This window comes from Salmo salar, chromosome 06 (assembly GCF_965601325.2).
Source record: "Salmo salar chromosome 06, fSalSal1, whole genome shotgun sequence".
Classification (NCBI taxonomy): domain Eukaryota; kingdom Metazoa; phylum Chordata; class Actinopteri; order Salmoniformes; family Salmonidae; genus Salmo; species Salmo salar.
Window position 1 is genome coordinate 13,707,549 of NC_138296.1, and position 25,609 is coordinate 13,733,157.

The 25,609-nt window shown below is 43.2% G+C and overlaps 1 protein-coding gene across 4 annotated transcripts in view; it reads left to right on the forward strand.

The window, feature by feature from the left end:
* LOC106606286 (BAR/IMD domain-containing adapter protein 2) overlaps window positions 1-20,757 on the forward strand; it is a 263,933-nt gene extending 243,176 nt beyond the window's left edge. For 2 of the 4 annotated variants that reach the window (XM_014202428.3, XM_082976331.1), the window contains 7 exons: window positions 1,755-1,922; window positions 2,480-2,549; window positions 2,822-3,023; window positions 3,407-3,475; window positions 4,802-4,955; window positions 8,159-8,199; window positions 18,255-20,757. In XM_014202428.3, coding sequence (XP_014057903.1) covers window positions 1,755-1,922; window positions 2,480-2,549; window positions 2,822-3,023; window positions 3,407-3,475; window positions 4,802-4,955; window positions 8,159-8,199; window positions 18,255-18,324 — 774 coding nt within the window. In that variant the 3' untranslated portion in view covers window positions 18,325-20,757. Of the gene's footprint in view, window positions 1-1,754; window positions 1,923-2,479; window positions 2,550-2,821; window positions 3,024-3,406; window positions 3,476-4,801; window positions 4,956-8,158; window positions 8,200-12,166; window positions 13,930-17,606; window positions 17,650-18,254 lie in introns of those variants that run through there. The other 2 variants (XM_014202430.3, XM_014202429.3) reach the window with 2 other exon arrangements.
* The last annotated feature ends 4,852 nt before the right edge of the window (window positions 20,758-25,609 follow it).

A 25,609-nucleotide genomic window follows, 5' to 3' on the forward strand; every position in this document is an offset into this window, starting at 1 on the left:
ACTGTAGCTTCTCCTACACAACCTACACACACTATAGATACCAGACTGTATATGGATATACTGTAACTTCTCCCACACACACTATAGATACCAGACTGTATATGGATATACTGTAACTTCTCCCACATACACTATATATACCAGACTGTATATGGATATACTGTAACTTCTCCCACACACACTATAGATACCAGACTGTATATGGATATACTGTAACTTCTCCCACACACACTATAGATACCAGACTGTATATGGATATACTGTAACTTCTCCTACACACACTATAGATACCAGACTGTATATTGATATACTATAACTTCTACTACACAACCTACACACACTATAGATACCAGACTGTATATGGATATACTGTAACTTCTCCCACACACACTATAGATACCAGACTGTATATGGATATACTGTAACTTCTCCTACACACACTATAGATACCAGACTGTATATGGATATACTGTAACTTCTCCTACACACACTATAGATACCAGACTGTATATGGATATACTGTAACTTCTCCTACACACACTATAGATACCAGACTGTATATGGATATACTGTAACTTCTCCTACACACACTATAGATACCAGACTGTATATGGATATACTGTAACTTCTCCTACACACACTATAGATACCAGACTGTATATGGATATACTGTAACTTATCCTACACACACTATAGATACCAGACTGTATATGGATATACTGTAACTTCTCCTACACACACTATAGATACCAGACTGTATATGGATATACTGTAACTTCTCCTACACACACTATAGATACCAGACTGTATATGGATATACTGTAACTTCTCCTACACACACTATAGATACCAGACTGTATATGGATATACTGTAACTTATCCTACACACACTATAGATACCAGACTGTATATGGATATACTGTAACTTCTCCTACACACACTATAGATACCAGACTGTATATGGATATACTGTAACTTCACCTACACACACTATAGATACCAGACTGTATATGGATATACTGTAACTTCTCCTACACACACTATAGATACCAGACTGTATATGGATATACTGTAACTTCTCCTACACACACTATAGATACCAGACTGTATATGGATATACTGTAACTTCTCCCACACAACCTACACACACTATAGATACCAGACTGTATATGGATATACTGTAACTTCTCCCACACAACCTACACACACTATAGATACCAGACTGTATATGGATATACTGTAACTTCTCCTACACACACTATAGATACCAGACTGTATATGGATATACTGTAACTTCTCCCACACACACTATAGATACCAGACTGAATATGGATATACTGTAACTTCTTCTACACACACTATAGATACCAGACTGTATATGGATATACTGTAACTTCTCCTACACAACCTACACACACTATAGATACCAGACTGTATATGGATATACTGTAACTTCTCCTACACACACTATAGATACTAGACTGTATATGGATATACTGTAACTTCTCCCACACAACCTACACACACTATAGATACCAGACGTATATGAATGTATGTACAGTATACTACTGTTGTTAATGTGTCATGTAGTGTACGGTTCCCCAACTGGTGGCCCGTCAAATTTACAGTCTACAAATGATCATGTTCCGGCCCACCGATCATACGCTCAATATTTTTTTTTGCCTGCAGCTGAATCTAGTTGATGATCTCTGCTGTAGTGCATGTTTCTGAATGTATATATTCCCTGTTTCCAGAGGCTGATGGGTTCAGATGGGATGACCATGGTGAACGGTACGACAGGACTCCACGGAGAGGAAGAGTACTGGACAGAGGGGGGTGTGTCAGTCTCCCAGCTCCAAGGAAGACCCTCCTCTCCCCAGGCCCCTTCCCTACCCCAGGGACAGGCCCCCACCCAGAGACAGGTCAGCACAGAACACAGAATTACATAGATAGTATATACTGGTAGAATATTGTACAGTTGCTTGGCGATAGGAATTTACAATTGGTATCCTCCAGGGATCCATCTTAGTGTCTGCTGATGTTAAAATGTAATGTAAATGTGTGTCTGTTAATATTCAAGTGGATGCAGATGATTCTGTAACTGTTGTTTCTACAGTGGGTCAAAACATGCAATGTGATTGGTTGAGAAGCGTTCTATGTAATTGGTGATCGCTTAGGTCACTTTGTTTTTGCCCATTCTAATGTTCAATTGAACAGTAACTGAATGCCTCGATGCCTGTCTGCCTGCTTTATAAAGCAAGCCACAGCCATGTGACTCATTGTCTGTAGGAGTGATCTATTTTCATGAATGGGGTAGTGTACCTAATAAACTCTCTACTGAGCATATATATATATGCTCATATATATATATATATATATATATATATATATATATATATATATATATATATATATATATATATCACACACACACACGGTATGTAGATAATATACAGGTAATTCATGTATCTCTATGCAGGTCAGTGAGCACTACTCCAATACCCTGCCCGTCCGCAGGCCCCAGCCTGCCAAGAACAAGACCTCTGTTGGTAAGAGAACCTAAGCTAACTCTGCTAGTCTCTGGCAGATAACTGTATACTGTTACGTCACTGTCTGGTAAGAGAACCGTATACTGCCAGCGTCACGTAAACAGGTTAATCTCCCCAAAGCAGATATGAATAACAATGACGTTGTGAATCAGCTAGTCTTAGTAACCAAGTTAGCAACTAACATAGCATCTTCCTTAGTAAAAAGTCTTCCAGGAGCCACATAGTGCTGTGTAGCGTGACACTGATGTCCCCCTTCTCCACCCCGGCCCCAGGTGAGACCCGTACCCTGCCCAGGTCTAGCTCCATGGCAGCGGGGCTGGAGAAGAACGGTCGTGCCCGTGTCCAGGCCATCTTCTCCCACGCGGCTGGAGACAACAGCACCCTGCTCAGCTTCTCTGAGGGAGACGTCATCACTCTGCTGGTCCCAGAGGCCCGTGACGGATGGCACTATGGGGAGAACGAGAAGAACAAGATGTAAGCTTGTGTCCAGTACTACATATCAATGGAGGCTGCTGAGGGGAGGATGGCTCATAATACTGGCTGTAACGGAGTAAATGGAATGGCATCAAACACATGAAAACCATGTGTTTGATGTATTTGATACCATTCTACTTACTCCGCTCCAGCCATTACCACGAGCCCGTCCTCCCCAATGAAGGTGCCACCAACCTCCTGTACTGCATATTAACTTGTAGACTGACATTCAGAACTGAGGATTTTGCGCAAGTCTTTGGTTGACATCAATGCGTGATTTCCACAGAAGTCAGAATTAACCACAGATCTCAAGAGGATTCAGCTCTAATGTAGTTTACAGCACGCGTCATCATCTTAACTCATCTTACCTGTTTCCCCCTCAGGCGTGGCTGGTTCCCCTTCTCTTACACACGTGTGCTGCCAGAGAGTGAGAAGGAGAAGCTCCAGGTGAAGTAAGTAGCTAATATCCTAGCCAGTATTATAACGTTCAGGTGAAAGTAACTAACTAATATCCTAGCCAGTACTATACCGTTCAGGTGAAGTAAGTAGCTAATATCCTAGCCAGTATTATACCGTTCAGGTGAAGTAACTAACTGATATCCTAGCCAGTACTATACCGTTCAGGTGAAGTAAGTAGCTAATATCCTAGCCAGTATTATACCGTTCAGGTGAAGTAACTAACTAATATCCTAGCCAGTACTATACCGTTCAGGTGAAGTAAGTAGCTAATATCCTAGCCAGTACTATACCGTTCAGGTGACATAAGGAGCTAATATCCTAGCCAGTACTATACCGTTCAGGTGAAGTAAGTAGCTAATATCCTAGCCAGTACTATACCGTTCAGGTGACATAAGTAGCTAATATCCTAGCCAGTACTATACCGTTCAGGTGAAGTAACTAACTAATATCCTAGCCAGTACTATACCATTCAGGTGACGTAAGGAGCTAATATCCTAGCCAGTACTATACCGTTCAGGTGACATAAGTAGCTAATATCCTAGCCAGTACTATACCGTTCAGGTGAAGTAACTAACTAATATCCTAGCCAGTACTATACCGTTCAGGTGACGTAAGGAGCTAATATCCTAGCCAGTACTATACCGTTCAGGTGAAGTAAGTAGCTAATATCCTAGCCAGTACTATACCGTTCAGGTGAAGTAACTAACTAATATCCTAGCCAGTATTATATCGTTCAGGTGAAGTAAGTAGCTAATATCCTAGCCAGTACTATATCCCGTTCAGGTGAAGTAACTAACTAATATCCTAGCCAGTACTATACCGTTCAGGTGAAGCAAGTAGCTAATATCCTAGCCAGTACTATACCGTTCAGGTGAAGTAACTAACTAATATCCTAGCCAGTACTATACCGTTCAGGTGAAGTAAGTAGCTAATATCCTAGCCAGTATTATACCGTTCAGGTGAAGTAACTAACTAATATCCTAGCCAGTACTATACCGTTCAGGTGAAGTAAGTAGCTAATATCCTAGCCAGTACTATACCGTTCAGGTGAAGTAAGTAGCTAATATCCTAGCCAGTACTATACCGTTCAGGTGAAGTAACTAACTAATATCCTAGCCAGTACTATACCATTCAGGTGAAGTAAGTAGCTAATATCCTAGCCAGTACTATACCGTTCAGGTGAAGTAAGTAGCTAATATCCTAGCCAGTACTATACCGTTCAGGCTGGAACAATAATATGATAATGTCCAGTACCATCTCACCTCTTCACGTTCAGTAAAGCTTGATTTGATTGACTGAATGATTGCTGTCCCCTCCAGTCTGCACCATGGGAAGAGCAGCAGCACCGGGAACCTGCTGGAGAGCGACATGTCTCTGCCCATGCCCGACTACGGCCTGACTGCCCGCCTGCTGGCACAGAGCCTGGCACAGAGCAGACCCAGGCCCTACAGCATGGCAGGCTTTACCACACAGGTCAGTGTTTGCGAGCGAACACACAGTCGGACAGATGCTGACACACAGATGGAAGGACGCTGACACACACCAGGCCACGGCCCTACACCATTTTCTCTACACAACTGAAACAGACAGCCATATACTTCTAAAGACACACAACAAACACAATCTCCCACTCAGAACACGCCCTCTTCCCAGTAATGGTCCCGTGTGGCTCAGTTGGTAGAGCATGGTGTTTGCAACGCCAGGGTTGTGGGTTCGATTCTCATGGGGGACCAGTACGGAGAAAAAAATGTATGAAATGTATGCATTCACTACTGTAAGTCGCTCTGGATAAGGGCGTCTGCTAAATGACTAAAATGTAATCCACTGTGGTTGATTCAGTCTGGAGAGTAGAGGTGTCTGGTCTGATTGGCTATCTGGAGGACTCCAGTCAGGTTGGTGTATTGTTCTGTTAACAGACCCTGGTAAGGAGTAATACTGCAAGAGAACACAGGGATATCGAGTAGGAGCATGGCTCTGGCGCCATCTGCTGGAGGCTCTCTTTCAATAACTGCTTTTATACATGAGAGTTTCTGAAATACATCTATAAAATAGACACTGTGTGAGTGATCATACATGACCATACTTGGGGCTCCCGAGTGGTGCAGCGAGGCACTGCATCTTCGTGCTAGAGGCGTCACTACAGACCCTGGTTCGATTCCAGACTATCACAACCAGCTGTGATTGGGAGTCCCATAGGGCGGCGCAAAATAGGCCCAGCGTTGTTAGGGTTTGGCCCGGGGTTGGCCGTCATTGTAAATAAGAATTTGTTCTTAACTGACTTGCCTAGTTAAGTAAAGATGAATAAAATATGTAAAATTAAAATACAGTTACGCACAGTCATTGATGTATCATTAGGCCATTAACGGCAGTATTTGTGAGGTATTAACTATTAACGGCAGGATTTGTGAGATTTAGGAATGAACTGTGTTATGTAGTGTTCTAATATAGGAATGAACTGTGTTTTAAGGAGTAGAGGTCGACCGATTTATGATTTTTCAATGCTGATACCGACACTGATTATTGGAGGACCAAAAAAAGCCGATACCGACTAATCAGACGATTTTTACATTTACGTAATTTAGCAGACGCTCTTATCCAGACGCTCTTTTATATATATATTTGTAATAATGACAATTACAACAATACTGAATGAACAATGAACCCTTTTATTTGAACTTAATATAATACATAAATAAAATCTATTTAGTCTCAAATAAATAATGAAACATGGTCAATTTGGTTTAAATAATGCAAAAACAAAGTGTTGGAGAAGAAAGTAAAAGAGCAATATGTGCCATGTAAAAAAGCTAACGTTTAAGCTTCTTGCTCAGAACATATGAAAGCTGGTGGTTCAATATTCCCAGTTAAGAAGTTTTAGGTTGTAGTTATAGGAATTATGACGCATCAACTATTTCTCTCTATACCATTAGCATTTCATATACCTTTGACTATTGGATATTCTTATAGGCACTTTAGTATTGCCAGCCTAATCTCGGGAGTTGATAGGCTTGAAGTCATAAACAGCACTGTGAATCAAGCATTACTAAGAGCTGCTGGCAAACCAGTAAAGTGCTGTTTGAATGAATGCTTACGAGCCTGCTGCTGCCTACCACTGCTCAGTCAGACTGCTCTATCAAATATCAAATCATAGACTTAATTATAATATAATAAACACAGAAATATGAACCTTAAGTCATTAATATGGTCAAATCCAGAAACGATCATTTCGAAAACAAAATGTTTATTCTTTCAGTGAAATACAGAACCGTTCCGTATTTTATCGAGCGGGTTGCAACTCTAAGTCTAAATATTCCTGTTACATTGCACAACCTTCAATGTTACGTCATAATTATGTAACATTCTAGCAAATTAATTATGGTCTTCGTTAGGAAGAAACACAGTTCGCAACGAGCCAGGCGGCCCAAACTGTTGCATATACCCTGACTCTGCTTGCACTGAACGCAAGAGAAGTGATACAATTTCCCTCGTTAATATTGCCTGCTAACATGCATTTATTTTAACTAAATATGCAGGTAAAAAAAATATATATACTTCTGTGTATTGATTTTAAGAAAGGCGTTGATGTTTATGGTTAGGTACATTGGTGCAACGATTGTGCTTTTTTTCGCGAATGTGCTTTTGTTAAATAATCCCCCGTTTGGCGAAGTAGGCTGTGATTCGATGATAAATTAACAGGCACCACATTGAATATATGCAATGCAGGACAAGCTAGATAAACTAGTAATATCATCAACCATGTGTAGTTAACTAGTGATTATGTGAAGATTGATTGTTTTTCATAAGATAAGTTTAATGCTAGTTAGCAACTTACCTTGGCTCCTTGCTGCACTCTTGGAACAGGTGGTCAGCCTGCCACGCAGTCTCCTCGTGGAGTGCAATGTAATCCGCCATAATCGGCGTCCAAAAAGGCAGATTACTGATTGTTATGAAAACATGAAATCAGCCCTAATTAATCGGCCTCTATTAAGGCGTGTTCTAATGTGTTCTAATACATTTTTATTGAATTTATTTTTATTTTTAATCCCAGCCCCCGTCCCCACAGGAGGCCTTTTGTCTTTTGGTAGGCCGTCATTGTAAATAAGAACTGACTTTCCCAGTTAAATAAAGGTTACATTTTAAAAAATGTATTAATAAACTGTGTTAAGGAGTGTTCTAATGTAGGAATGAACTGTGTGTTAAGGAGTGTTCTAATGTAGGAATGAACTGTGTGCTAAGGAGTGTTCTAATGTAGGAATGAACTGTGTGTTAAGGAGTGTTCTAATGTAGGAATGAACTGTGTGTTAAGGAGTGTTCTAATGTAGGAATGAACTGTGTGTTAAGGAGTGTTCTAATGTAGGAATGAACTGTGTGTTAAGGAGTGTTCTAATGTAGGAATGAACTGTGTGTTAAGGAGTGTTCTAATGTAGGAATGAACTGTGTGTTAAGGAGTGTTCTAATGTAGGGATGAACTGTGTGCTAAGGAGTGTTCTAATGTAGGAATGAACTGTGTGCTAAGGAGTGTTCTAATGTAGGAATGAACTGTGTGCTAAGGAGTGTTCTAATGTAGGAATGAACTGTGTGCTAAGGAGTGTTCTAATGTAGGAATGAACTGTGTGCTAAGGAGTGTTCTAATGTAGGAATGAACTGTGTCATGATAATGTTCTTTTCCATTCCAGCCTGCCCTTGAGGACTATGACAGTCGCTTTGCTGCTGCAAGGTAAGAACCTTATTCTCAACCTCCCTGAACTACTGACCTTGTAGTAACTTTGAGTGGTATGAATGACTGATCACGATGTAGTATGAATGTGAACTACTGCACTGACCTGGTAGTTACAGTGGATAGTATGAATGACTGATCACAATGTAGTATGAATGTGAACTACTGCACTGACCTGGTTGTTACAGTGGATGGTATGAATGACTGATCACGATTAAATATGTATGACTAGATACACAGCACTGACTAGACTGGGATATGAGAGTAAAAATAAAACTACAATGAACAAAAATATAAGTGCAACATGAGTTACAGTTCATATAAGGAAATCAGTCAATTGGAATAAATTCATTAGGCCCTAATCTATGGATTTCACATGACTGGGAATACAGATATGCATCTGTTGGTCAAAGATACCTTTAAAAAAAAGTAGGGGTGTGGATCACAAAACCAGTCAGTATCTGGTGTGAACATCATTTGCCTCATGCAGCCATCACCTTCCCATAGAGTTGATCCGGCTGTTGATTGAGGCCTGTGGAATAGCTGTGCAAAGTTGCTGGATATTGGCGGAACCTGGAACACGCTGTCGTACACGTCGATCCAGAGTATCCCAAACATGCTCAATGGATGACATGTTTGAGTATGCAGGCCATGAAAGAACTGGCACATTTATTTTCAGCTTCCAGGAATTGTGTACAGATCCTTGCGACATGGGGCCATACATTATCATGCTGAATCATGAGGTGATGGCGGTGGATGAATGGAACAACAATCGGCCTCAGGATCTCGTCATGGTATCTCTGTGCATTCAATTTGCCAACGATTAAAATGTAATTGTGTTCGTTGTCCTTAGCTTATGCCTGCCCATACCATAACACCTCCACCACCATGGGGCACTCTGTTCACAACATTGACATCAGCAAACCGCTCGCCCACCGCTCGCCCACATGACACCATGTCTGCCATCTGCCAGGTACAGTTGAAACCGGGATTCATCTGTGAAGAGGACACTTCTCCAGCGTGCCATTGGCCAGCGAAGTCTGTTACGATGTCTGTAAGGTCAAGACCCTAATTAGGACTACAAGTATGCATATGAGCTTCCCTGCGACTGTTTCTGACAGTTTTTGCAGAAGTTCTTCGGTTGTGCAAAGCCTCAGTTTCATCAGCTGTCTGGGTGGCTGGTCTCAGACGATCCCACAGGTGAAGAAGCTGGATGTGGAGGTCCTGGGCTGGCGTGGTTACACATGGTCTGTGGTTGTGAGGCCGGTTGGACGAACTTCCAAATACTCCAAAACGACATTGGACGCGGCTTATGGTAGAGAAATGAACATGACATTCTCTGGCAACAGCTCTTGTGGACATTCCTGCAGTCAGCATGCCAATTTCACACTCCCTCAAAACTTGGGACATCTGTAGCATTGTGTTGTGTGACAAAGCTGCACATTTTAGAGTGACCTTTTATTGTCAACAGCACAAGATGCACCTGTGTAATGATAATGCTGTTTAATCAGCTTCTTGATATGCCACACCTGTCAGGTGGATGGATTATCCTGGCAAAAGAGAAATGCTCACTAACAGGGAGGTAAACAAATTTGTGCACAGAATTTGAGAGAAATAAGATGTTTTGTGCTTATGGAAAAATTCGGAACTTTTATTTCAGCTCATGAAACATGGGACCAGCACTTTACATGTTGTGTTTATATTTTTGTTCAGTATAGATCATTAAAGACCGATATTGCTTTGATGTAGAAGTTTAGCTGTTTAGTCTGAGTTAAAACTTGGAGACACTGCAGCTCGTCAGGCTTTGGATAAAAGTGTCTGCTAAATGGCATATATTATATAAGACCAGTCTTGGATGTCCAGCTCTGAGGAAGCTTTCATTTCTCCTCTTTTTGGGTCATGCTTGCTTTTTCCTCAGACTCCATAGCTGCTATATTGACTTGTGTTATTTAATGACAACAGCATTTCATATAACTAGTGTCTAGAAGGTTTATTCTCCAACTGTTTCTGAGTCAATGTTTGTCTCTCAAACTGACTCTATCCCAAGTGGCACCCTATTCCGTATAGTGCACTACTTTTGACCAGAGCCCTATGGGCCCTTTTCAGAAGCAGTGCAGCTAATTAGGAATAGGGTTCCATTTGGGACAGAGTTAGTTTCTGTAATCCAATCAGAAGTCAGATCCACTGCTGTGGGAGGAGGGGTTAACCTAGGTTCATCTGAAGACATTGATTTATTTCTGTCTGTCTGACAATGGGGAAGGTGTGTGTGTGTGTGTGCGTGTGCGTGCGTGCGTGCGCGCGCGTGTGCGTTTACTTGTATGTATGCGTGTTGTGACATATCGAATTACATCATTCTGACCTCATGTTGACATCACTGCTTGGTGAGGCTGGAGCTCTGATGAGCTCTGGTCTGGCGCTCCAAGTCCTTCTACATAGAGTTTGATAGAGAGCTCTTTTTTGCATCTTTGCCATAATGGCTTCTGTGACAGCATTGGTAGCACCATTGAGGGATTTTTCAATTTTAAAGGAAAACTCCACCCAAAAGCGATTTTTTTGGTATTTGTTTCATTAGTCCATTGTTGAAGTAGTACCAAAAACGTTTTACTTGTCAGCAATCAAGTTTTCAACATATGTAACTTTAAAAAAACAGAAATCATACCCATCATATGATGCTGTATTTTACAGGGATGATTTCATTTTTTTTTAAGTTACATATCTTGCTGACAAGAAAAACTTTTGGGGGACTATGTCAACAATGGACTAATGAAACAATAACCAAAAGATCACTTTTGGGTGGAGTTTTCCTCTAAAAGAAAGAAGGCAATTTCTTCTTCTTCTATTGACCGTCGGTTAACAAGCTGAAATGATCAACACTGCCGTCTGTTGTCTGAACAGGTATAAATCCATGGTTGGCTATTTACAACCACCTCCATTTATATAATGTTTGTTCCGTAGTATCATTCATTGGCTGATCCCTCCTGATGACCTGGGTGGAATTATGTGATCCTTCCATAACCAATAGGAAGTCCCACCCAGTTGACTACTTCAAAATGGTGAATGTCCTCAATGGAGCTGTCCATGCTAAAACAGGCTTTTTTGCACTTGAGCTGTCTATCCAAGTCTATGGTCGTTTCACATACTATTTTTGTTCCTGAATATCTGATTCTGGGTCAGATCTTGTATTTATAGACCTAACGGGCCCAGGGTGTCTCCACCCTAGAGGTACTGAACTCATCTTACACCAGACCCCCACTGCCAACCAGATGACTTGGATTACCTCATCACAAATGGCCTCTAGGTTACTTGGGTTGAATTTGCATATTGTTCAAAAAGACAAGTAATTCTGTGAAACATTCTAATATCAATACATTCAATTTCTTTACTCTTCAAAAGTTAGTTTTCTGCTATCATCATTAATATTCAGATGGTGATATAGAGGCCTGGGTCGTGTTCATTAGGTTACCAAACGGAGGAAAACTGACTGAAACAAGTGGTACTAACCTGGACTTGTACAATAAGAAATGCAAATGTCTGTTGCAAAGCGTTTTGTTTGTCCTAATGAACATGACCCTGATGAAGGGATTCCCATCTCGGTAACTATGGCAGCCAGGTGTGTTTTGGTGTGGGAGGTTTAGGTGGGAGGGGAGTACTTGCTCCTCATGGTGCGTGTTTGAGATGGACGACACTGCAGTCTGACTGTGCAGAATCACTGATCTCCGACTAACTACTGATCACTACTCATCATGTGATCAAGATGAGTGATTCTGTGCCTTGCCTTGTTCAAACTGTTCCCCTCAAAACACGCTGATGGTACAGCACCCCTCTCCTCCCTACACCGCTCCTCCCAAATCCACCCCTGCCTGCCCTCCTTGCCTTGTGGCTGTCTTGTCCCTCCATCTTCTCTCGGAGTGTGTCTCTTCTCTTCCCACCTGGCAAGCTTCCTTTCTCTTTGTTCCTTGTTCCACAGTTCTGATCCCGATGGCAAATTGATTTCGACAGTGTGAGAACAGACAGAGACAGCTCCCTACCGGATAGCACAGGGGCCTCCCCCTCTCTTTCCAGCACCCCCCTCCCCCCCTTCCAGTCTCTCCCCATCAATCTCACCACTTAGTCTCCCCCTCAATCTCACCCCTTACTCTCCCCCTTAGTCTCTCCCCCTCAGTCTCCCCTTAGTCTCCTCCCTGTCTCTCCCCCTCAGTCTCCCTGTATCCCCCTCCTCCCCCCTGCTTCCATGCACTCCTTCTCCAAGTGGAGGAGCTCCGAGTCTCATCCCTCCTTTCTGTCCTTTCTTCCTCTCCTTGATCCCTCCTTCACTCCTTCCTTCCTCGGGTCGGTGGCGGTGACAGTGGCGGTTGGTGGGTAGAGGATGAGGAGGGCGCTGAGAGGGAGAGCCAGGGAGGAGCCCGTCCACCAATCGGCTTGCAGCGTTTCCCACTCTGAACTTTGAACTTCTCTATCTAATCATTGTCCGTGCGAGAGACAAAATGGACACTACTAACTCTCAATCTCAAACAAGAGACTGCCTTTGCCACTGCTTGTCTTTGACTTTCATGCATGTACATGGTTGTGTCATTTTGTTAAATCTGAAAAGACATGTTCGTGTACGGTACAAGTGCCAAAAATATCAACATTGTATACAGTCATTGTACTCACTCAGCCACTGAACTGGACTAAACTGCTTTTTCTAAAGCACGTGGAATGACTAAACATGATAAGGGAGACTTTGGATGTGTCAAATGGAACCCTATTCCCTATGTACATTTGACCAGGGCCCATAGGGCCCATTCTATAGGGAATGGGTGCTATTTGGGACGTAGCCTTTGTTTGCAGTGAGGCTGTGCAGATATTCTGTCTGTTGTTCCTTTGATATACCCTGTGGCGCTGCACTCATTGCCTGGTGTGACCTGTCAATGCTTTGAGGTTTTTGTCGACAGCGTCATTATGCCTTACTTCTGAAATGTTCCTTTTTTCTGTGGTAGTTTAATGTGCAACTTAGGTTGTGGAATATAAATATCTTAGTTTAACTTGGACACCCCTTCAAATTTGACGCAAGAATCACTTTTGTTTTATCAACTTTTGTCTGGGTGATAATTACCATCCCGGACAAATTTCGTATTTTCCTCTTTTAATGATTCTTTAAATGAAGATGATTATTTTGAAAAAAGATATAAATAAATGTTTCACAGTGCAAAATATATCTGGTTTCAAATCACACTATATACCTCCAGTCCTTTCTAGGGCCTCCTCCAAGCCATCCCATGAGTGGTCAGTCTGAAATATTCATTTCCTTGAAATACTCCTTGATGGACCTCAGTTTGGACCTTTTCTGACCCCTGAATATGCTCTTTCAGCAGTTGGGGCGGTCATCATTGACCCCTCTACAACCATTTGAACCTTCCATGACCTTTGTCTAATTTTCTCCATAACTGCTGTGATCTAGTTGAAAGAAAGTACAAACAATATGTTTAATAATATGATTATCATCGTATGTCCTGAGTGATTATGTCCTTTTTTGGTCTTAATTTCTTTGAAAAATGCGTTAAGTGTTGTTGTAAAAAGATTTCCAGAAAAATACAAAATATTTATTTGAATAATATAAAAAGTTATTATTATCTTTGAGCATGCTAGGCGCAATGATCAGAAATGTGATACTATTGAACTTTGACATTGAATGTATGGTGACTTTTTACAAAAAGTATTCTAAATAAAACATATCTATATATTAATAAACAGTTTGTTCAGACGAGAGATCTGTTTTGTCAAATTAATGACTTAAAAAATATATATATTTGAAATTATTTAATTTCAAAAAAATCTATTTTGATTGACATCAGTATGTTTTGGACCAGTACTGGCCAAACTTGTTCTTTTCTCTGCCATCTTTTTTTTTTGTGAATCATCACTCGTCACATAATTTCCCACATATTGTCTGTTGTCATGGCGTCTGCATCGTCCACACCTCATCTCTACCTCTCCCTGTCCACCTCATCCTCTATGCACTACCTCTGGTATCCCATAGCAACCAAGCTCTGATCGCCACGTCATCATGATGTGATTTGAACCATTTGAGTATCAGTGTGTGTGGTGAATGTGTGTGTTTGTGAATGGCACTATAGATGTGTCCATCTCCTTTCCTTCCTGCCTCCTCTCCTTTCCTTCCTACCTCCTTTCCCTTCCTGCCTCCTCTCCTTCCTGCCTCCTCTCCTTTCCTTCCTGCCTCCTCTCCTTCTTTAGACAGTATTTCTCTAGTTTTGCTGCCATGTGAATATAATCCTGGTTTGTTTGAACTTTCAGTTGCATTAGGGTTATAGCCTGAAGCCATAGGGCGCATCCCAAACGACACCCATATTCCCTACACAGTGTACTACTTTTGGGCTCCCGAGTGGCGCAGCGGTCTAAGGCACTGCATTTCAGCAGTCACTACAGACACCCTGGTTTGATTCCAGGCTGTATCACAACCGGCCGTGATTGGAAGTCCCATAGGTGGCCGCACAATTGGCCCAGCGTTGTCCGGGTTTGGCCTAGTTTAAATAAAGGTTCAATTAAAAATATATATATATTTGACCAGGACCCATATAGGGTGTACTTTGGGACGCTTCCCTAGTTTCTGGCTCTGTGGATATAGTGTAACACACTAAGTATAATACTGTCTGATCTGATCTAGTAGAGCAGTGGTTCCCAAACTGTTTCCGTTTCTGTTACTGTCCCACCAACTGTTTCCGTTTCTGTTACTGTCCCACCAACTGTTTCTGTTACTGTCCCACCAACTGTTTCTGTTACTGTCCCACCAACTGTTTCTGTTACTGACCCACCAACTGTTTCTGTTACTGTCCCACCAACTGTTTCTGTTACTGTCCCACCAACTGTTTCTGTTACTGTCCCACCAACTGTTTCTGTTACTGTCCCACCAACTGTTTCTGTTACTGTCCCACCAACTGTTACTGTTACTGTCCCACCAACTGTTTCTGTTACTGTCCCACCAACTGTTTCTGTTACCGTCCCACCAACTGTTTCTGTTACCGTCCCACCAACTGTTTCTGTTACCGTCCCACCAACTGTTTCTGTTACCGTCCCACCAACTGTTTCTGTTACCGTCCCACCAACTGTTTCTGTTACCGTCCCACCAACTGTTTCTGTTACCGTAGCACCAACTGTTTCTGTTACCGTCCCACCAACTGTTTCTGTTACCGTCCCACCAACTGTTTCTGTTACCGTCCCACCAACTGTTTCTGTTACTGTCCCACCAACTGTTTCTGTTACTGTCCCACCAACTGTTTCTGTTACTGTCCCACCAACTGTTTCTGTTACTGTACCACCAACTGTTTCTGTTACTGTACCACCAACTGTTTCTGTTACTGTAGCACCAACTGTTTCTGTTACTGTCCCACCAACTGTTTCTGTTACTGTCCCACCAACTGTTTCTGTTACTGTCCCACCAACTGTTTCTGTTACTGTCCCACCAACTGTTTCTGTTACCGTCCCACCAACTGTTTCTGTTACCGTCCCACTAACTGTTTCTGTTACCGTCCCACCAACTATTTCTGTTACCGTCCCACCAACTGTTTCTGTTACCGTAGCACCAACTGTTTCTGTTACCGTACCACCAACTGTTTCTGTTACTGTCCCACCAACTGTTTCTGTTACCGTCCCACCAACTGTTTCTGTTACCGTACCACCAACTGTTTCTGTTACTGTCCCACCAACTGTTTCTGTTACTGTCCCACCAACTGTTTCTGTTACCGTCCCACCAACTGTTTCTGTTACTGTCCCACCAACTGTTTCTGTTACTGTAGCACCAACTGTTTCTGTTACTGTCCCACCAACTGTTTCTGTTACTGTCCCACCAACTGTTTCTGTTACTGTCCCACCAACTGTTTCTGTTACTGTCCCACCAACTGTTTCTGTTACTGTCCCACCAACTGTTTCTGTTACTGTCCCACCAACTGTTACTGTCCCACCAACTGTTACTGTCCCACCAACTGTTTCTGTTACTGTCCCACCAACTGTTTCTGTTACTGTACCACCAACTGTTTCTGTTACCGTCCCACCAACTGTTTCTGTTACTGTCCCACCAACTGTTTCTGTTACCGTACCACCAACTGTTTCTGTTACCGTACCACCACCTGTTTCTGTTACCGTCCCACCAACTGTTTCTGTTACCGTCCCACCAACTGTTTCTGTTACCGTCCCACCAACTGTTTCTGTTACCGTCCCACCAACTGTTTCTGTTACCGCAGCACCAACTGTTTCTGTTACCGTAGCACCAACTGTTTCTGTTACCGTAGCACCAACTGTTTCTGTTACCGTAGCACCAACTGTTTCTGTTACCGTCCCACCAACTGTTTCTGTTACCGTCCCACCAACTGTTTCTGTTACCGTAGCACCAACTGTTTCTGTTACCGTACCACCAACTGTTTCTGTTACCGTCCCACCAACTGTTTCTGTTACCGTCCCACCAACTGTTTCTGTTACTGTAGCACCAACTGTTTCTGTTACTGTAGCACCAACTGAATTCTGCTGTGCCCGGGGTAACCCCCCCGTGCATTTTACCAGTAACCCTGTGGTCTCATGAGTCTTTTCAAGTACCCCCTGTGTATAGTCCTAGTACCCCCTGTGGATAGTCCTAGTACCCCCTGTGGATAGTCCTAGTACCCCCTGTGGATAGTCCTAGTACCCCCTGTGGATAGTCCTAGTACCCCCTGTGGAAAGTCCTAGTACCCCCTGTGGATAGTCCTAGTACCCCCTGTGGAAAGTCCTAATACCCCTGGTTGTAGAAACCTGTAGTAGAGAAGGTGCTGTGCTATAGCAGCTACACATGTCCCCTTGACAGCCCTGTGGTTAGGCTTTTTACACATCATGTCTGCTGACAAACATCAGGCTGTGACTTGGCTAAGTTGAGGGCATGAAAATGTGTATTGTCAGTCTTCCATCATTCTTCACAAATCCAGTCAAAGAGCTGGCTTCCCAGACACAGATTAATCCTGTAGTCTTGGAACAAAAAAAAGTATTTCTCAAGCAACCATGATTTTTAAACCAGGAATAAATTGCCTCCCAAATGGAACCCTAATCCCTTTATAGTGCGCTACTTTTGATCAGGACTCTAGTCTAAAGTAGTGCACTATATAGAGAATAGGGTTCCGTTGTGGACACATATCAGGTTTAATTTGTGCCTGGGAAATGAACCCTATATCAGTTAATGTATGTTCATCTGACATCAGACTAACTAGCTGTGCCAATGCCTTTAAGAACTGTGACATCACTATGCATGAATTCATTATGAGAGATGAGCTTTAAGCACCCTATTCCCTACATAGTACACTCAAACGTAGTGCACTGCATAGGGAATACGGTGCAGTTTTGGATGCACACTAAGGTAGTCAAACCCAAGGGTTTTCTTTACCTTCCAGTTTGGGTCCAGAAATGTCCCGGTTCTGAAAGAACAGGACGTCAGTAAGTCACCAGCCTCCATCGCTGCTTGCTCGCTCACTCAGCCAACCAACTAATCACACACGCTCTGGTTCTCTCGGCTGTCATTGGCTGTCTGGCTTCAGTAAGGTGCTGGACATCCCTGTTTTGTTTTTTCCTTTTCCAACCTTCGACCTCTCTGATTGGCTTTCCTTCCTGAGGCGGGGTTTCTTCCAGACAATCCAGGAGGCCCTGGGTTGCAAAATAATGTTTTTCCATGGAGGTAAAAGTGTCGGAAGACTCCTAAGTCCTTCTAACCCTGCCTGTCTGTCCTGTACTCTCAGAGTAAATGTTTAACACTTCACTCCAATAATAAGCACTACATTGTTTGTTCTCGCCTGCATGCTGGCTCTAACATTCACTTTATAAATAATAACTACAGACACACATTGAGAAACAAAAGTATTTAGTCAGTGGAGAATGGCTACTGTTATTGTACTTTCTGGTTTCTATAGGGGTCTCTATAATCTACCAAACAGCAGACTGGAGATAAATACCTTAGGGTTGGGATTAGGGGTTTGACTCAAGTGTCTTCCATGTGTGTTCTATCCAGACTAAACATCTCTCTTCCTTGCTCCCTCTCTCCACAGTGACCGAGCCCTGGAGATTTACTTCAGACAACCCATCAATGATGACAGATCAGCCCCTATATTCTACTAGCAGGGGCCCTCACAGCACCCCTGTGGGTCCCTGGCCCCTCATCCTCCCCTTAACACCCCTGTAGGCCCCTGCGGCTCCCTGGCCTCTCACCCTCCCCTTACCACTCCTGTAGGCCCCTCTGGGTCCTTGGCCTCTCACCCTCCACTTAGCACCCCTGTAGGCCTCTGTGGGTCCTTGGCCTCTCACCCTCCACTTAACACCCCTATAGGCCCCTGGGGCTCCATGGCCTCTCAACCTCCCCTAACACCCCTGTATGCCCCTGTGGGTCCCTGGCCTCTCACCCTCCCCTTAACACCCCTGTAGGCCCCTGTGGGTCCTTGGCCTCTCAACCTCCCCTTAACACCCTTGTGGGTCCTTGGCCTCTCACCCTCCACTTAACACCCCTATAGGCCCCTGGGGCTCCCTGGCCTCTCACCCTCCCCTCACAGCACCCATGTAGGCCCCTGTGGGTCCCTGGCCTCTCACAGCACCCCTGTAGGCCCCTGGCCACTCACCCTCCCCTCACAGCACCCCTGTAGGCCCCTGGGGGTCCCTGGCCTCTCATCCTTCCCTTAACCACCCTGTAGGCCCCTGGGGGTCCTTGGCCCCACCACCTCCCCCTAACCAGCCTGTGTGTCCCTGGCCCCTCACCCTCCCTTTAAGACCGCTGTAGGTCTCTGGCCTCTCTAGCTGTCACAATACTGATAATGATGAACATATATTTTTCATTTCTATGTTCCTGTAACTTTAAATAATGTACAGCAAACTGTCTAAGAGGTTGAAGGTAAATACTGAGAGGGAGGACAACGTGTGGTATGTATATAGGTTATATTACAGTAAATTGATAGTTACACTGGATGTAGATGTACAGTATAACATAAGTACATTTGTAAATACTTTTTCATTTAAAACTATTACTTGATATTTTAAACCAAGTATGCCCAAAGCTCTTCCTGAAGATCTACCATCCTGTAGGTTTTCAATCCAACATACCTGATTCCACTAGTTAAGGTCTGGGTGACCTGCTAATAATTAGAATCAGGTGAGTGAGTGAAAAAGTACAGGACGGTAGATCTTCTGGAAGAGGGTTGGGCAGCCCTGCAGCAGGCCTACATGCTAGCCTAGAACTGCTGTCAACTAGGATGGGCCATAGGGAGGCTCCACCACTACACTTACACTGCCTTGCAAAAGTGTTCACACCCCTCGGATTTCCTCACATTTTGTTGGTACAAAGTGGGATTAAAAAGGAATAAAATATTTTTTGGGTCAACAATCTTCACAAAATACTCAAGTCAAAGTGGAAGATGTTTTATTGATTTAATATGAATAGAGATTACATAACAAAAATATAGTCGTTGCATAAGTATTGAGCCCCCTAAGTCAATACATTTGACTTAGGGGGCTCAATACATTTGACTTAGGGGGGCGATTACAGCTGTGTCTTCCTGGGTAAATCTTTTAAAGCTTTACACACCTGGATTGTGCAATATTAGCCCATTTTTATTATTTTTAAAGTTCTTCAAGCTCTGTCAAGAAGTCTCGCTATTGATTTAAGCAGATTTATGTCAAAACTGTACCACTCAGGAACATTCACTGTCTTCTTGGTAAAATACTCCAGTGTAGATTTGGCCTTGTGTTGTAGGTTATTTTCCTGCTGAAAAGTGAATTCCTCTCTGTGACTGGTGTAAAGCAGACTGAAGCAGGTTTTCCTCAAGAATTTTGCATGTGCTTAGCTTCATCCCGTTTCTTTTTATCCTGAAAAACTCCCCATGCATACCCATACCATGATGCAGCCACCACCATGCTTAAAAATAAGGAGGCAGTTAGTTACTCAGTGATGTGTTGGATTTGCCCCAAATGTAAGACTTTGCAGTGTTTTTTTTAAGTATTACTTTTGTGCCTTGTTGCATATGTAACCGATGTGAAATGGCTAGTTAGTTAGCGGTAGTGCGCGCTAATAGCGTTTCAATCGGGTGACATCACTCGCTCTCCGACCTTAAGTAGTTGCTCTGCAAGGGCCACGGCTTTTGTGGCGCGATGGTTAACGATGCTTCGTGGGGTGTCAGTTGTTGATGTGCACAGAGGGTCCCTGGTTCAAGCCCAGGTTGGGGTGAGGAGAGGGACGAAAGCTATACTGTTACACATACAAGATGAATGTTTTGCAATATTTTTATTCTGTATATTTGTATTGTTCTTTTCAATCTGCCATTGTAAGTCATTATTGTGGATACTCTACAATGTTGTTGGGCCAACCTCAGTTTTCTCCCATCACAGCTTTTTTTAAATCACCAATGGCCTCATGGTGACATCCCTGAGCTGTTTCAATCCTGCTGCTCAGTTCAAAAGGAGGACTGCATCTTTTATGTGTCTGGGTGGTTTAATACACCATCCACAGAATAATTATTAACTTCACCATGCTTAAATACATATTAAATGTCTGATTTGTTATTGTTACCCATCTACGAATCACTGCCCTTCTTTATAAGGCTTTCAAAAAGGTACCTGGTCTTTGTAATTTAATCTGTGCTTGAAATTCAATACTTGACTGAAGGACCTTACAGATAGATGGTGTATGTATGGGGGATGGAGGAAGGGTTAGTCACTAAAATATCATATCAACCCCTATTACACACACTGAGTCCATATAACTTCAAATCAAATTTTATTAGTCACATGCGCCGAATACAACAGACCTTACAGTGAAATGCTTACTTACGAGCCCCTAACCGACAATGCAGTTGAAAAAAATATGGATAAGAATAAGAGAGAAATGTAACAAGTAATTAAAGAGGAGCAGTGAAAAATAACAATATATAGGGGGGTGCCGGTACAGAGTCAATGTGTGGAGGCACCAGTTAGTTGAGGTAGTATGTGCATGTAGGTAGAGATAATTAAAGTGACTATGCATAGATGACAACAGAGAGTGGCAGTGGTGGGGAGGGGGCAACGTGAATAGTCTGGGTAGCCATTTGACTAGATGTTCAGGAGTCTTATGGCATGGAGGTAGAAGCTGTTTAGAAGCCTCTTGAACCTAGACTTGGCGCTCCGGTACCGCTTGCCGTGTGGTAGCAGAGAGAACAGTCTATGACTAAGGTGGCTGGAGTCTTTGACCATTTTCAGGGCCTTCCTATGACACCGCCTGGTATAGAGGTCCTGGATGGCAGGAAGCTTGGCCACAGCGATGTACTGGGCCATTCACACTACCCTCTGTAATGCCTTGTGGTCGGAGGCCGAGCAATTGCCATACCAGGCAGTGATGCAACCAGTCAGGATGCTCTCGATGGTGCAGCTGTAGAACCTTTTGAGGATCTGAGGACCCATGCCAAATATTTTCAGTCTCCTGAGGGGCAATAGGTTTTGTCGTGCATGCTTCACGACTGTCATGGTATGCTTGGACCATGTTAGTTTGTTGGTGAGGTGGACACCAAGGAACTTGAAGCTCTCAACCTGCTCCACTGCAGCCCCGTCAATGAGAATGGGGGCATGCTCGGTCCTCTTTTTCCTGTAGACCACAATCATCTCCTTTGTCTTGATCACGTTGAGGGAGAGGTTGTTGTCCTTGCACCACATGGCCAGGTCTCTGACCTCCTCCCTATAGGCTGTAGGCTTTAAGGGCACTATGGTGTTGAACGCTGAGCTGTAGTCAATGAATAGCATTGACTACAGCTCAACACATAGGTGTTCCTTCTGTCCAGGTGGGAAAGGGCAGTGTGGAGTGCAATAGAGACTGCAGCATCTGTGGATTTTTGTGGATTTTTTGGGGCGGTATGCAAATTGGAGTGGGTCTAGGGTTTCTGGGATGATGGTGTTGATGTGAGCCATGACTAGCCTTTCAAAACACTTCATAGCTACAGACTCGAGTGCTACGGGTCGGTAGTCATTTAGGCAGGTTACCTTACTGTTCCTGGGCACCGGCACTATGGTGGTCTGCTTAAAACATGTTGGTATTACAGACTCGGACAGGGAGAGGTTGAAAATATCAGTGAAGACACTTGCTAGTTGGTCAGCGCATGTTCGCAGTACACGTCCTGGTAATCCGTTGGGTCCTGCGGCCTTGTGAATGTTGACCTGTCTAAAGGTCTTACTCACATTGGCTGCGGAGAACGTGATCACACAGTCTTCCGGTACAGCTGGTGCTCTCATGCATGTTTCAGTGTTATTTGCCTCGAAGCACAGCTCTGGGCTGTGCTTCCCTTTGTAGTCTGTAATGGTTTGCAGGCCCTGCCACATCCGACGAGCATCAGAGCCGGTGTAGTACAACACGATCTTAGTCCTGTATTGACGTGTTGCCTGTTTGATGGCTCGTCGGAGGGCATAGCAGGATTTCTTATAAGCTTCCGGGTTAGAGTCCCGCTCCTTGAAGGCGGCAGCTCTAGCCTTTAGCTCAGTGCGGATGCTGCCTGCAATCCATGGTTTCTGGTTGGGGTATGTACGTACGGTCACTGTGGGGATGACGTCATCGATGCACTTATTGATGAAGCCAATGACAGATGTGGTCTTCTCATCAATGCTATTGGAGGAATCCCGGAACATATTCCAGTCTATGCTAGCAAAACAGTCCTGTAGCTTAGCATCTGCTTCATCTGACCACTTTTTTATTGATCTAGTCACTGGTGCTTCCTGCTTTAAGTTTTGCTTGTAAGCAGGAATCAGGAGGATAGAATTATGGTCAGATTTGCCAAATGGAGGGCGAGGGAGAGCTTTATATGCATCTCTGTGTGTGGAGTATAGGTGGTCCAGAGTTCTTTTCCCTCTGGTTGCACATTTAACATCTTGATAGAAATTAGGTAAAACTCATTTAAGTTTCCCTGCATTAAAGTCCCCGGCAACTTGGAGCGCCGCCTCTGGGTGAGCGTTTTCTTGTTTGCTTATGGCGGAACACAGCTCATTCAATGCTATCTTGGTGCCAGCCTCTGACTGTGGTGATATGTAAACAGCTACAAACAATATGGATGAGAACTCTCTCGGTAGGTAATGTGGTCTGCAACTTATCATGAGAAACTCTACCTCAGACGAGCAATGGCTCGAGACTTCCTTAGATATCGTGCACCAGCTGTTGTTTACAAAAATACATAGACCGCCGCTCCTTGTCTTACCAGATGCCGCTGTTCTATCCTGCCGGCACATTGTATAACCAGCCAGCTGTATGTTGATATTGTCGTCATTCAGCAACGACTCCGTGAAGCTTATGATGCTACAGTTTTTAATGTCTCGTTGGTAGTTTAACCCCTGTGCGGCCTCGACATCCAGCGAAAAATCATATCCTTATTAGCATAACAAAATTTAAGACATTATTTTTTTCAATTTTTTTTTCAAATTATATCGTTTTATAGATACACCTCTCCTGAATCGAACCACGTTGTCCGATTTCAAAAAGGCTTTACAGCAAAAGCAAAACATTAGATTATGTTAGAGGAGTATATCGTAAAAGTAGCCACATAGCCATTTTCCGACCAACCACATGCATCACAAATAACCAAAAAACAGCTAAATGCAGCACTAACCTTTGACAATTTTCATCAGATGACACACCAAGGACATCATGTTACACAATACATGCATTCTTTTGTTCGATAAAGTCACAGACCATTCAAACAGTTTTAGAAACTTTAGGGTGTTTTCTATCCACAAGTATTAATTATATGCATATCCTAGCTTCTGAGTTTGAGTAGTAGGCCATTTAAAATGGGAACACATTTTTTTCAAAAATCGCTATCCTAGGGGAACGCCAAGAGGTTAATCTTCCCAATAACTCGTCCATTTTATTGTCCTAAGATTGCATGTTTGCGAGCAGAATTGCGGGGAGTGGGGGTTTATTCGATCGCCGCCTACTCCTCAGAAGGCAGCCTGCCCTCCGGTCTCTCTATCTCCACCTCCTCTTCACGCAGATCACTGGGGTTGGGGCCTGTTCCTGAGGGAGCCGTATATCCTCCTCCTCGGGCTCGTCAGAGTCGTGAAAGAAGAAAAAGGATTCTGCTAGTCCGTGGTGAGTAATCGCAGTCCTGATGTCTAGAAGTCATTTTCGGTCATAAGAGACGTTAACGGCAACATTATGTATAAAAATAGTAAAACAATAAGTTACAAACAACGCAGATAAAACAAAAAAACAATCGGTTGGGGGCACGTAAAACGTCTGCCTTCTGCTCCGGTGCCATTTGCTCCGGCGCCAACTTTTGTTATTTGTTAAGCCAAACTAATTTAGGCTTGCCTGAACAAAGGGGCTATATTTTAGTTATCTATTTTTATCAATCTTCAAAAAAATATAAAAATCTTCCACTTTGACATTGGCGTAGTTTGAGTCGATCGTTGACAAAAAAATACTATTATATACATTTTAATCCCACTTTGTAACACAATAAAATGTGAAGAAATCCAAGGGGTATGAATACTTTAGCAAGGCACTGTAGATAGTTCATGTCTTCTTGCAGTTAAAAAGGTGTCGAAGTTTGTTAGACCAATCCATTTGTTTTAATTTGTACAAATCATGTTTTTCCATAATAGACCTCAGTATTCTTTGATACAACACTGTACATCCTATAGATAGACTACTAATTTACAGTATGAGCATAGTAGAGCATTGAAGGAAGGCTTGCAGAAACCCGGTCAGATACGCATATCACAAACTCTTCCTTGTTCAGTCCATACCGATCTTCTTTGCAGTGAAATGAGGTACCTTACAGCAATGTGTCCTCAAGCTAAGGCAGGGGTCATTTAGCAGCTCATGGAAATGGATAGTGATGTACAATGAATGTGATCAAACATAACTGCAAACATTAGCTAATGCTTCTGTACAGGCCATAGACCATCATAAACAACACACCATATTGTCTATGAGTCATGATACAGTATGCCCAGTAACATGGGAACTGTGCCTTCTGTCTGTCTGTCTGTCTGTCTGTCTGTCTGTCTGTCTGTCTGTCTGTCTGTCTGTCTGTCTGTCTGTCTGTCTGTCTGTCTGTCTGTCTGTCTGTCTGTCTGTCTGTCTGTCTGTCTGTCTGTCTGTCTGTCTGTCTGTCTGTCTGTCTGTCTGTCTGTCTGTCTGTCTGTCTGTCTGTCTGTCTGTCTGTCTGTCTGTCTGTCTGTCTGTCTGTCTGTCTGTCTGTCTGTCTGTCTGTCTGTCTGTCTGTCTGTCTGTCTGTCTGTCTGTCTGTCTGTCTGTCTGTCTGTCTGTCTGTCTGTCTGTCTGTCTGTCTGTCTGTCTGTCTGTCTGTCTGTCTGTCTGTCTGTCTGTCTGTCTGTCTGTCTGTCTGTCTGTCTGTCTGTCTGTCTGTCTGTCTGTCTGTCTGTCTGTCTGTCTGTCTGTCTG